This window comes from Drosophila mojavensis, unplaced genomic scaffold, assembly GCF_018153725.1.
Source record: "Drosophila mojavensis isolate 15081-1352.22 unplaced genomic scaffold, ASM1815372v1 contig_136, whole genome shotgun sequence".
NCBI classification, from domain to species: domain Eukaryota; kingdom Metazoa; phylum Arthropoda; class Insecta; order Diptera; family Drosophilidae; genus Drosophila; species Drosophila mojavensis.
The window spans coordinates 5,099,513-5,112,204 of NW_025318667.1; the positions used below are offsets into that span (position 1 = coordinate 5,099,513).

Genomic DNA, 12,692 nt, shown 5'->3' on the forward strand with positions numbered 1-12,692 from the left:
GCTTTTCATCTAAAGCAGGCCGTTAACTATTATCTATCTATCTGAAGTATAGCCAGAAGTATTATCTATCTAAAGCATTTCATATTTACAATTTTTTTTAAAGTCATCTTGGGATCGGGTGCGATGTGATGCAGTATGCATAGTCCTTTTTCTTGGTCTGGGAGAAGTATACATATACAAATGGTCAGCAGCCAATTCTGAAGATTCTTCACTCTTAACCAGTTATTCTCGTTTCATAGACAGTCAAGTAACTCGTTCGACAATATTGAAGCAGAATATATAAGGTCGATTCTATGAACTGTCATACAATATTAACCGACAACCGTCAGTCATATCAATTCGTCATTTCACTCTGAGGATAGGATTGAATACAACTTGGGGAACAGATCAGTTTCAGTAGCTTCAAGCCTTTACCTTAGACTAGCAAGAGACTTCACTGTATTCCCTGATTCCCTGCTACGCTTCGAACTTATTAAGCTCTCAGATACTTGACTCACAAGAATTTACTAATATATACATAATTGGACCTTTCTCAAATTCATAGTGAAACCCAATTAAAAACGGCACTTGATGAGGTGCGCTTTTTATAGACTTCAGTGATTTATGTTTATATTATCGCCAGCTTTTGCATATGCAAAGAAAACTCTTACAAGTCTAAAATATAAGATTTGTATTTTTATAGACTTCTCGTCGCGTTGTCCACATATAAAATTTTACTTGGAAATAACAATTGGGCCAGTTTGTTTGGCAGCATCTCGCTGCTTGGCGACGATCTGATTGGCAATGCGATCCAGATCCCGCTGTCCGATCGAGCTCAATTTGCGGCCACCCTCGGGGTGCTTCTCAACAAGGCGGGCATGCTCGAGAGCCTGCAGTGCCTTGCGAGCAGCACCGTCAGCGGCACGGCAGAAATGAGATGGATGCACGCCGTTGCGTTTGCGTCCGCCATAGATCTTTGTGATGGAGCCAACGCCAGCTGGACTGCGATGATAGAGATGGCGCATTATGGAGGCACAACGCACGTAGAACCAGTCGGGATCGTAGGGTGCCAGTTCCTTGAATTTGGCGGTCTTGATGATGTCCATCTGGTCGGGCACCTTCAATTTGCCAGTCCTAAAATATACAAAAGTTAATAAATTATTGATATACACAAACAAATATGCACATTTGTGAGGTTATGTCTACACACACATACACAGAGGCAAAATACAGTGTTGTGTAGACCTCACACGAGACTTACTTCTTAAGGAAAACAGCGACCGCCTTGGTGACGGCATGTTGATCAATATCCTTCACTGTGACACCTGGCATCTAGAAGCGAAGAAACACAAAAACAAACATTGTATAAAAAAAAGTTTGTTAAAAAACACGTTGCTATTCGCGAACACGCACGCACACACACACACGCGTTCGCACGCACACAAGCAAACAAAGACAACAATATTGTGCAAATCCCAAATTCAACTGCTTTTTAAGTGTTTAATGAAGTTTTCGTCATTTTAAATTAATTCAAGTGCAACATTCACTCTGTCCCTTTAAGAGACACACATTTTCATTTATTGCTGGGCATTTGCGACAATATTTTCAAAACTAAAAAAAAATATATTTGAGTAAACGAACGCGAGCACTACCTTGCTAGTCAAAGTCAACCGGAAAAAAGAACAAGACTCTCGAAGTTGGCTGCGCTTATTGTAGATGAAAAGGCTGCCACCCAATCGTGGGAACTTATCAGTGTTGTTAATAAAGCACTGGAGTATTTATCGATAGGCAAAAATATATCGATATTGAACGTTATTGAAGATAACGTGCATTTCTTGTTCCTTGCTCAATTTTAAATTCAATGCAATGATAGTAGTAGTACGTATTGTTCTATTTATTTTTCTTTGTTAATTGCTACATTTTATTTGATACGATGAACAAATAAAAATTAACCCATTTACGATTTGGTAAAATCGTAATTCTTCCAAGCATCAGTAAATGATTTTACATTAATATGTATGTTGTGTCCCTTAGACGGATTGCGCCAATGACGCATTTCAAGGTCCAACATGCCGGCAATAATTTGCTAAGTAGATAAAAAGAAATTATTAAAATACTATCATTAGATTTTGTTCTTTTTTTTTTTTCTTGGTGAAGCTAACCTGTGCGTAATGCGGTGGGAAACGTTCCTGATCCTCGATGACGTGGGCAAAGCCACGATCCATGCCAAAATGTACCCAGAAATAGGGCAAGCCTTTTGGTATAGCTGCGCGCAAGGATTTTTTGTCCAAGGATATTAGTTGCTTATTAATGGACCATTCCTGTTCAGACTCCTCGATAGCCTTCTTGAAATAGAATGGTGCTATTTCACCCTTAGACTGCGGAATGGGCACACAATGGACAGATAAGTGTTGACGTTTATACAACTTATTGGCCATCTCAAAGAATATCACATCCCTTTTCTGGGCAGCAAACATTTGGGTTAAAGCCTTACGAAAGGTAGTTAGCTCCTCCCATACGTCCTCGTCAAGCAGTGTGCAGGCAGAGACATGCTGCACGGAAGTCAAAATGCAATGGTCTGGCTGCAGCCCCACATGCGAGGGCAAAGTCAAATAGATCTTAGTGCCCACTGAGAGGAGCCGGTCTTTTGCTAACTTATGGGAGTCAAAGCATCTTTCGCAATTGTCCAAGGTGGCGCTCATCCTTTGTTGCTCCTTTACAGCCCGATTCAGTTCGCGCTGCTCATTATTGTCCTCGGCTATGTCCTTGCGCACACGATCTTCGAAAATACCATCCAGATCATCGTTTGGTTTCTTATTCTTAGATACAATATTGGCATATTGTAAATTTGATTCAGCTGAAGTAGCATACTTCTCCCGTTCAAACTGAAAAAAAGAATACATAATGTAAGCTATATAGTTACAGCGTATATATATATGATTAACCATTTGCTTGATATCGTAGCGATTGCCATCCGAAGTGGTTTCCGCCATCTTTTGCATTTTTTCAACCATCTTGCGATCAGCTGCTGCCTTGGCTTGTAGAAGTGGACGCACATTTCCGCTGGCATCGGCGCGTGTAAGCAAGATGTGCTCACTCTTCTTCTCGGCCCTTGTGGATTCGGCAAGGCTCTTGCCACTAGCCAGATGTTCGGCTCGAGCTTTACGTGCCATCTCGAGCTGCTTGTTGAGATCTGCAACCAGTTTCACATCGCCCTTAATTTCAGCTTTGACTACCCGTGCGGCCAATGCATTAATTTGCTCATCTGTCAAGGGTACCGACCGTTGGTATTTCTCGCCATCCGTGCACTCAAGTGGCCGATCGCGAGACTCGCGGCCGACATGGCCATTGGGATCAACTAAACAATCATCCAAGTTTCTTGTTGGCTTCTTCCAATTGGCTGAGCCAACATATTTTGATGGGATGGACTGTGTTGGACGTTCGCTGTCGTCCTCACCGGGTTTCTTAAAAGCTGGCAGACCAGTGCCATTGTTCTTCCAATATGGATTCAGCTCGTTTTTGTTTTGGGCCGGATTATAGGCGTCGATTTGCTGCAGCTTTGCATTAGGCTTTATTGCTTCCTTACGCTCCTTGCTGAAGGTATTCAGCTTTAAATCGGTGCTGTCAGTCATCCAGCTATCGCGCTGCAACAAAGGCTTTGGCACAATAGGAAGTGGAGCAGTTGCTACTCCTTTATCAGCGGATTTGCGACTGCGCTTCGCTTTCTCCCTAGTCGAATCAGAATCCGAACTGCTTGTGGAGCTGGAGCTATCACTATCACTATCGCTATCACTGCTGCTGGAGTACTTCCGTTTCTTCTTGTGCTTCTTTTTAAGAGATTTTTTCGAATGCTTCGATTTTTTGGTCTTTTTCTGACGCTTTTTCGATTTCAAAGTGGCCGACTTGGCTGTTTTGCTCGTTTTGGGCTTTACAGTTGGCACTACCCAATTGGTATCGCCACTCACATCATTTTTCATCTCCTGCCTCCCTGTTTGCGGCTCCTTGGTCTGTGGAAGAATGTTTGTTAATTTCATATGTTGGATTTTGTTCGCATTGTTTACCTGTGGTCCTGATGCAGTGCGAGCTTCGTCACGCTCCATCTCGAAGTAGGAATGAAAACCGACGTCCACTGCCTTTAGAATGCGCAGTTCATTCGAGACCTGACAATGACAATTCTCGTACAGGTAAACAAATTAAAGCCCTCTTTAATGTTAATTTGGAAACAGCTGTGCCGAGCAATAAATATATCGATACTTCTTTCATTTACATTTGAAAAGTACGTTAATTTTAGAACAGAACATTTAATCAATTTTATCAATATACAAATATATTCTGGAAAGTCAAACTGTAATTGGTCTTGCTATAATTGATTTCAGGCCTTGTTTTTGGTTGAAGCTTGTCTTACTTTTAAAGAAATGCGACATTCTTTCTTAAGTATAGCAAATCTATCGGTTTTGCATATACCGCAATGGTTTGCATGCCTATCGATAGCGCGATATGCAAAACACTCAGCTGTTGCCTTTCTGTGAGGCTTGCGTTTGTTAACAATTATTGTCGCCAGCTAAAAAGAATAGGATATCAATCATGCCACTGTACGAAAGTGTAATGCAAGAGAAACCCCCAATCGTCCTAGACATTGGCAATGCGTATACCAAGTAAGTGCAACGATTGCAGAAAGATATTCACTTTGTACTGATGATGATATCATCCCGATCGTTTTGACCATATTTGCAGGCTCGGCTTTGCGGCGGAGTCTCATCCACGTAAAATAATACCCACGGAAGTGGTCTTGACCACAACTGGGAAAACAAAGCTCCTCTTTGACTATGCAACAACGGAGGAGCTATACGACCAAATTGTTGACTTTCTGCAAACCATTTTCTTCAAGTACCTAGAGAGATTGAGATGTATATTGTCGAATGGGTTGCTTAAGCTTTTATTAATTACAGGCACCTGTTGGTCAGCCCAAAGGAGCGTAAATTTGTGATTGTGGAAAACATATTTGGCCAGACAATTATACGAGAGACCCTAGCCCGAGCACTCTTCATACACTTCGATGTCTCCTCGGTTCTTTTTGTGCCTGCCCATTTAATTGCTCTGTCCACGTTGGCTGTGCCAACGGGTCTGGTAGTGGACATTGGATACAGTGAGACAACGATAATGCCTGTGTTTAGTGGCGTCCAAATTATGTCTGCATTCAAGGATCAGAGCTACGGCAGCAGAGCAGTGGAAGAGGAGATCAAACGGCAGTTGCTAACAACGGGCGTCAAGGAGCAATTGCTAACGCCCAGCGTCCTGGAGGATATTAAAGTGCGCACCTGCTTTGTGAATAGCTTTGAGCGTGCCTACAAAGAGGATAGGCAATCGCCACCCAATGTGGAATATGGCATCTGTGATGATGATGCTGTCATTAGCATTCCCGGCAGCTTGCGTGAATCTGTTTATGAGCTGCTCTTCGAGCAGAACAATGAACGGGACAGCTTGCCGCATTTGATATTGCGCGCCATACTCGATTGCAGCATGGATGTCCGTCGCGCCCTGGTGGAGAGCATCTTTGTCATTGGAGGTGGGGCCATGGTGCCGGGTCTGTTGGCACGACTCAAGCAGGAGCTGCAGCACCTGCTGGCCAATGATGACTACTATGCAACACGTTTCCATGGCCAATTGCAGTTCAAGTTCTATCAAGCGATTGGCAAACAGAATTTCACAGCCTGGCTGGGCGGCTCCCTGTGCGGCGCCACAGATCTCATCCAAACGCGTTCGCTAACCAAGGACTCGTACCTAAGGAGCGAACATGTGCCCGACTGGAGTAATCTATGCGACAATCGGCATGGTGGCTAAGGATTAAAGGAACTCTCTCTCGATATACATATATGCTATATATACAATCTATGCACACGCGTATTTTTATTACAAATTGTATCATATATATATATGATCCTCTGTCTCAGTATATATGTATATATATCTTTATGTGAATTGTATTGTATTATATTGTAAGCTAAAAGTGAACTTTTGTTTTGAGTAAGAAAAATGACATACGAGTATAAAAAATGTTTCTTTTGCGCTTAAAGCTACAAAGATGTTTTTCTTATGAGATTATTGTGCATTGAGAAACTCGATATTTAAATATATATATATATAATTATTCAATATCTGTATGTATAAAGAATTTTTATTTCGTTTTTTTATTAACTTGGCTAATCATGCAAAAAGGCTTTTTGGATTTTTTTTTTTTTTAAATTAGGAAATGCGATTCGTTTATGTTTCTTTAGAATATATTTCTTGTTTATATTTTAACATTTTAAGCAGCGTGTGCTAATTCCTTTTTTTTTAGTGTTATTTAAACCCGTTTTTCATAGAATTTATGTTGGAGTGAAGCCCATTAGTATAACTAGGATCCTCGACTATTAAATGTCTCTCTGTACTTTACGGCACTTTGTGTTTTTTTCTGTCTATTTTTTTTTTGCTTATAATTTTTCGTTTGGTTTTTCGTTTTTTATTCGCTTTTAAAAATATAATTTCAGTTTTTGAATATTGTAAAATATATCCCAATGTATGTGTGTGTGTGTCTGTATGGGGGTGTATGTGTGTGTGTGTACAAGATGCATATTACATATTAATAACTCCTGTTTGATTAGCCTAAAACCCTAAGCGTAATTTCAATATTTTATTTTCTTTCTTCAAATATGTTTACAATATTTGTTAAGGGTATTCTACTTTTCTTATTCTTCTTCATCTATTTCGAATATACAAATTGAAAAATGATATACTTATATATATATTTATATATATGTATATAAATTATATAAAAATGTGGGCGCTCAACTATTGTTTTACTGCAAGGCCAATTTGCTGTTCGAGCATTACTTGGTGTTCCTTATTGTTGTTTTTGTTGTTTGTTGTGGTTCTTAACTATTATATGTAAATTTCTATTTCTATTTCTATTTCTATTTCTGTTCTTCTCTTTTCTTTTCATTTTCGTTTGTGCAAAATAATTAACAAATTTTGGGGAACAATAAATAACAAAAAGCTACTGCCAAAACAAGTGGGAAAAAGAGCCGGGAAATGTAGAAGTAAAAAAGGTGCTAAAGGAACTTAAACATTAGAGGTGTTATACAATAAATAATGACAAAAAAAATGTTTAAAAAAAAAATTTTTTTTTTTTGTGTATGTGTAGCAAGTAGTTGCAGCAAAACATGTGGCAATTGTGGCAGTTGGAGAGATGAGGATAAAGCAAGGAGCGGGGAGCTAGGCAGCTGGAACAGCTTGAGTTGTGGCTAGAAATGGAGCTAGCTAAACTTGAAGCTTGGAGTAAGGCTTTCGGTTTCGGTATTGCAGTTGTAGCTCCTCCAGTCGCTCGCTGCAGTTGATGACTGTAACAGATTGTAACCATGTCCACTTTGGGATGGAGTGAAAGCTATAGCAATTGCTATATTTGAAACTAGAATTTCGATTGCAATGACAATGAGTGTGTGCGTGTGTATGTGTGTGTGCATGTGTGTGTGTGTGTGAGGGGGTGGCCTTCGTTCCAGGCAATATTGGCTTGGGTGTTGCTTCTACTCCTCCAGTTGTTGTTGCTGCTGTTGCTCCTCCGCCTCCGTCCGCTGCTGCTGCTGCTCCTGCTGCTGCAGCTATTGCTGCCTAACTAGTTTACAATTAATTTATTTTCAGTCGTCGCCGCGGCGGGACGGCATGGGCAACATCGATCTGCGATTATCGATCCGTCGATCATTATTATCGACATCGGCATCGAGTCGTCGTCGTCGTCGTCGCCGCCTGTCACTTTTCGGTGTGGAACAGCTTGCTCAGATTGGCATTCTGATTGCTGTCCATGATGTCGACGCTGGTTGTGTTGATTTGCTTTTGATTTGACTGCATCGGTGGCAAGTTGGCGATTTGCACCTCGTGCCGGAACAATTGATTGACGCTGCGGCCCACTAACTGGGCCGTCAGCTTCTTGAATATGTCCTTTTTGGCGCGATCCACCTTGTTGCCCTTGACGGGAGCCACCGCGACCTTCTCATCGAACTTTTGCACATCCGCCGCATTGACGCTTGGAATGTGCTGCAAAACTTCGCTGAGCACTGGGAATTTTGGACGCAGCAGCTCATAGAACTGAACGCCGAGTGTGATCAAGCCGGATTGATTAGCTTCATGCTGACCATGCACCTGCATGCCCTGCAGCACCGCTGTAAAGGCACTCACGGCCTTGTTCTCATCCATCAGCTGCTCGGCGGCCAGGAAGCGCATGACGGGCGCCGCTATATTCACAGCCTTCATGCTGCACATGCCATCGTTCCAGGCGATCGCCTTCAGCAGTGTCATCAGGATGTAGTTGCCGATCATGCCATTGCGCAGCAGCTGGCCACCCAGATCGCTGATGGTGTCCGAGAGCAGGGCCGATTGCGAGGCACGCGACTGTGGTGCACTGTCCATGGAGTGCTCCTCGTTCTCCATTGCCACCACATTGGCACCCCCAGCAGCATTCACATGATCCGCACCGATTTGTCCGCCCACCAAGGCGATCTTTAGCACATCGAGATACTCGCGTGTGAGTGTCCGATTCAGCTGATCCTCGAGCACTTCCTGTGTGTCGTTCACCTCGCCATTCAGCTGCCCCGACTCGTACAGCGACGAGATGTAGATCCAGCGACGTGTCAGCCGCTCGCACATGAGCGGAGTCAGATGAGCGAAGAGCGGCACCAGCACCGACTCATAGAAGCTGGGCGGGCACGAGTAGACGAATGGCTTAAAGAATACTCGGATTATGGGCCGCATACGATAATCGGGTATGATGTCCAAGCAGCTGAACACATTGCTGATTATGGCATCGGACAGACCCACCAGCTGGTAGAGATCACGGCCGAGCGATGGACCCGCCGAGCCCATCAAATGATAGCAGCCCTCGCTGACCAGAGTCATGAAGGTTTGCATCTTCTCGAAGGCGGTTGGTTCCGATTTGATGGTGGGGTCCAGAGGATCAGCGGGTATGGCGCATATGCCCATCAGTAGCTTCTTCTCATGCTCCAGCATGCCGTGTATATTGCGATAGCCCTCGGAGAGAGCAGCCAATGCCTCCGGCCGGAAGAGCTCATTCAGAACACGCATCAGGCTAAGCACGTGCGAGAGCAGCGGCACCACATGTTTCGTTGCCGGATTCCTGCAGATGGGATTGCCCAGATCTGTGCAGCCAATGACAAAGCCTCCGCGCTGGGCACGGTCCGGATCATCGGGCCAGGTGCACCGTTTAACGACACCCAGGACCACATGCAGAGCATCCAGAATCCGCGAACGTTGCACAACGGATGCATCCCGGTCAATATCGTAGACGGGCGGCTTATCCAATCCAACGAAACGCATGAACTCCAGCGGTGATTTGAATGCATCGCCAAAGCTGAGCCATTCCGAGCGCTTCTGCTGGATAATGTGCTCGATGAAGAGCGTCTGACGCTCAAAGTCACAGAAATGATTCGAGATTAAGATGAGCGCCTCCTGCAGCGTGGTGCGCATCATTCGGCACAGATGAGGCGACGACGGCTCCTTAAGCAGGCACTCCACGTGATTGTTGATCTGCTCGAAGACGGGCAGCAAGAGCAGTGGATATTTGTGTGCCAGTTTGACCAGCAACGAGGCAGCATGACGACGCAAATTCTTTGCGGACTTCTGTTGCACCTTCTCCAGCTCATTGGGTGGCTTCAGCACCAATGCACGGAAGATCTTGTCCAGGACACGAGGCAGGAGCGCCACCCCACTCATGGCCACACAATTGTTGGGCGTCAGTTGGCACGAGGACATGCTAAGGAACACAAACAGCGCTGATATGCAAGACAATAAAATGGAATAGATTAATGGATTTGATGTTTCCAGCTTGAGGCACTCCTCCAGCAAACGAAGGCCGCCGGCGACAGCTGGCCGCTCGGACACCATCAAAATGCGACTAAGTACACCATCCAGGACACAGACCAACGCATCCCACTCCAAGTAAATGGGATCGAGTACACTGCAACTGATGTTGGACATTTCCTGCTCCGAGTGAGCGTTGCGCAGTCGCAGCTGCAGCCACTGCTCGCAATAGCCGTACGTTATCAATGGCTGCACCAGCGTTGCCTGCCGAAAGATCTCGAGGAAGTCGGTGCGACAGCGAAAGAAGTATATGGCAAAATCCTCCTCGCTGTCGTACTCCATGCGTATGTAGGCTTCAGTGCTGTTGGGCGACAGGGCTTGGGTGACTCCATCCGGGAGTTGGCTCGGGTAGGATATCTTGACAATGCGCGGCGCGATGGTGTGTATTAGCTTGGGAATGTAGTTGACCATCAGGTAGTCCTTGGAACAGCCGTCATGCTTCAGCAGCAGCTGCCAAATCAGGGTGGCTCCGTGTGCCACAGTCAGCGATGGATGCTGGACGAGCAGCAGCAGGCATTCAAACATTACATTCAATTGTGCCGGTCGCTGTGTGCCCTCGTCCTTGCCCCACAGCGCAACCAATTGTTGCACCATGCCGTTCAGCACTTGAATGAGTTTCTTGAGAAAATTATGGTGCTGTTCGATGGCCTGCGCACTGCTGGTGTCCACCTGCATTTGGGTGGCCGTATAGATGTAGCGTAAGGGCTCCTCGCCATACAGCTGGAGCAGGGGTTTGCGCTCCTTTGTCTGGCCCTTACGATTTGTGATTTGTGCGAGGCATTCGGCGGCATTGCATTGGAATGCTTTATCATTCAGGAGTATGCAAAGAAAATGCATCAGTTTTCCATTGCTCGACATGATGTGATTGATGCTGACCCACTCCACAAAGCCGCTCAGCGTCAGCAGCACCGTCTCAACGACCCGGCTGTGGGCATTCGCCTTGTGATAGTTGCCCAAACGAGTTGTTTCCCGGAATGCGGTCACATGCTGTTCGATCAGACGCAGAAAGAACTCAAATATATCATTCATGTTGTTATTGAGTGCCTGATACATGTCCTTGCGTCGCTGATTCGATTCGATTGTCTGCAGCAGGGCCACGTCCTCCACCAAGCGCAAGAAGACCAACAAAACTAGCTCCGTTTGAGCCTCACCTTTGGTGCAAGCCTGCGACAGTTCGGGCAACAGATCTGACCACTGTTGGGGCCATTCACGCTTGATCATCTCGACAATGATGCGCGAGAGAGCGTCCTTTAAATGCAACAGCGTACGATCCTCGGCTGGGCCAACGCCCAAATTTAGCATCTTGATGGCATTATCCTTAATGTACACTTTCTCCTCGTGTGTTATGCAATTCCATTTGAATTTGATTGTGTACTCGATTAGCTGCAGGCCGAAGTGCCGCACCTCCTGATTGAACTGAGCCGAGCTGGCCAAATAGAGTCCCACCTGGGCGCACAGCGGTGACTCCTCCTTGAAACGCTCGCAGGCCATATAAGCTTCGAGCCGTGCCTGCTGCACAGTCATTGGGTGCATTATCAGGTCCACGGCTTTCGCCAGCTCAGCGGCTAGAGCCTCCGTAACCCCATGCTGGGCCATCCTCCACGAGTATGCTTCTCAATTCGCTCGATCTTCACCTAAAATAATATTTACACACAGACACACACACACAAATATAAATATATTAAAAACGTCATATAAATGCTGCAATCTAGTTAATTAATGTGCAATTCTTTAGCTAGCTACCCTACACCATAAATCATTTTTGTTTATTTACATTGAATGTAATAGCATATGGCATATGTTTATTCCGTCAAACGTTCGGCTTTAAAACTCAACCTACATCAATTTAGCATGACGACAACACATCCAGTTAATACTTCATTTACTGTATTCGACATTTTAATGTTTATCTAATTTAAATTCACTTCATCTGCTGTGAGCATCTACATATATGTTTTAAAGAGCACAATTGAAGTTCTGAGTTGTATATGAAATATACTGTAGAGTTTTTAATGTTCGCCACTCGCCTGTTAACTTCCACCTTTTGTCTTTTTGTTTTTATTGTTTTTGTTTTTTTTATAATTTTTTTGTATAATTATCTTTGAGTTCTTTTTACGAGTGTTGGTAAATTGTTGCACTTGTATTGGCGCACGTTTAGCTGCAAAGCTGTTTTTCCTTCACGCTGAGCTTTAAACACTGCTTCGTTGGTATGCGTGCGTATGTGCGTGTGTGTATGTGCGTGCGTATTTTCGTCTGTAAGTAACGGAAATGCTGCCATCCTCTGCATTTGCAATTTGCTGGAATGTTTACACTGTTAATGCACACTGTTTATCGTCTTACCCGGTTTGCCGGTATTCAAAGCAAAAATAAATAAATTAATGCTGAATCGTTTTATGCTGGCTGCTGCTGCTCCTCCTTGGCCCGGCCGCCGCCTCTGTTGCGCGCGCGTGTGTGTACTTTCGATTTTTGTATGTTGCTGCTGTTGCTGTTGTGCGGAATTTTTTCGCCAATGCGGTTAGGGCCCCAGACGTCGTATGCGATTGCGATTAGTGTTGCTTGCTTGGCTCTCGTTGAGTTCGTATGTCGGCTGCGCTCTTTCCAATTGTTATTGCTTATTAGTTGGTATTTCATTCAAACTTGCATGTATCGCCAAAGCAGAAGTCACATTTAAAATTTAATGTGTGTTCACATTTGAAATGATTTGAACTAGTTGAAATATGTCTTTTTTCAAGGGGCTACGTTTCTGTGTGCAAGGAACGCAGCATGCTGAGTCGATAGCAAGTTTCGTCAGTCTCGTGCGATAGATT

At 44.4% G+C, this 12,692-nt stretch overlaps 4 protein-coding genes across 4 annotated transcripts; 1 reads left to right on the top strand and 3 right to left on the bottom strand.

The window, feature by feature from the left end:
* Window positions 1-592: 592 nt before the first annotated feature.
* Window positions 593-1,729, bottom strand: LOC6585947 (40S ribosomal protein S19a). The gene is made up of 3 exons (XM_002011535.4): window positions 1,632-1,729; window positions 1,241-1,311; window positions 593-1,113 (listed from the first exon to the last, which is right to left on the bottom strand). The coding sequence occupies exons 2-3, from the start codon at window positions 1,309-1,311 to the stop codon at window positions 714-716; spliced, it is 471 nt and encodes a 156-aa protein (XP_002011571.1). The 5' UTR covers window positions 1,632-1,729; the 3' UTR covers window positions 593-713.
* A 117-nt stretch (window positions 1,730-1,846) lies between these two features.
* LOC6585948 (CWF19-like protein 2 homolog) lies at window positions 1,847-4,214 on the bottom strand. Its single transcript, XM_002011536.4, has 4 exons — window positions 4,041-4,214; window positions 2,925-3,986; window positions 2,142-2,864; window positions 1,847-2,065 (listed from the first exon to the last, which is right to left on the bottom strand). Exons 1-4 carry the CDS (start codon window positions 4,077-4,079, stop codon window positions 1,937-1,939), a joined length of 1,953 nt encoding a protein of 650 aa, XP_002011572.2. The 5' UTR covers window positions 4,080-4,214; the 3' UTR covers window positions 1,847-1,936.
* A 257-nt stretch (window positions 4,215-4,471) lies between these two features.
* LOC6585949 (actin-related protein 10) lies at window positions 4,472-6,140 on the top strand. Its single transcript, XM_002011537.4, has 3 exons — window positions 4,472-4,634; window positions 4,714-4,866; window positions 4,929-6,140. Exons 1-3 carry the CDS (start codon window positions 4,564-4,566, stop codon window positions 5,818-5,820), a joined length of 1,116 nt encoding a protein of 371 aa, XP_002011573.1. The 5' UTR covers window positions 4,472-4,563; the 3' UTR covers window positions 5,821-6,140.
* Window positions 6,141-7,122: 982 nt separating this feature from the next.
* Window positions 7,123-12,654, bottom strand: LOC6585950 (exportin-5). The gene is made up of 2 exons (XM_015160580.3): window positions 12,226-12,654; window positions 7,123-11,519 (listed from the first exon to the last, which is right to left on the bottom strand). The coding sequence occupies exon 2, from the start codon at window positions 11,479-11,481 to the stop codon at window positions 7,762-7,764; it is 3,720 nt and encodes a 1,239-aa protein (XP_015016066.1). The 5' UTR covers window positions 11,482-11,519; window positions 12,226-12,654; the 3' UTR covers window positions 7,123-7,761.
* Window positions 12,655-12,692: the final 38 nt, after the last annotated feature.

Excerpts from the sequence above, each read along its gene's own strand:
- LOC6585947 (XM_002011535.4), bottom strand. The coding sequence starts at position 1,311 with ATGCCAGGTGTCACAGTGAAGGATATTGATCAACATGCCGTCACCAAG. Across the intron at positions 1,114-1,240 it reads GTCGCTGTTTTCCTTAAGAA|GACTGGCAAATTGAAGGTGC; the intron begins GTAAGTCTCGTG and ends TGTATATTTTAG.
- LOC6585948 (XM_002011536.4), bottom strand. The coding sequence starts at position 4,079 with ATGGAGCGTGACGAAGCTCGCACTGCATCAGGACCACAG. Across the intron at positions 3,987-4,040 it reads GCACTGCATCAGGACCACAG|ACCAAGGAGCCGCAAACAGG; the intron begins GTAAACAATGCG and ends ATTCTTCCACAG. Across the intron at positions 2,865-2,924 it reads GCTACGATATCAAGCAAATG|TTTGAACGGGAGAAGTATGC; the intron begins GTTAATCATATA and ends TCTTTTTTTCAG.
- LOC6585949 (XM_002011537.4), top strand. The coding sequence starts at position 4,564 with ATGCCACTGTACGAAAGTGTAATGCAAGAGAAACCCCCAATCGTCCTA. Across the intron at positions 4,635-4,713 it reads ATTGGCAATGCGTATACCAA|GCTCGGCTTTGCGGCGGAGT; the intron begins GTAAGTGCAACG and ends CCATATTTGCAG. Across the intron at positions 4,867-4,928 it reads CTGCAAACCATTTTCTTCAA|GCACCTGTTGGTCAGCCCAA; the intron begins GTACCTAGAGAG and ends TATTAATTACAG.
- LOC6585950 (XM_015160580.3), bottom strand. The coding sequence starts at position 11,481 with ATGGCCCAGCATGGGGTTACGGAGGCTCTAGCCGCTGAGCTGGCGAAA.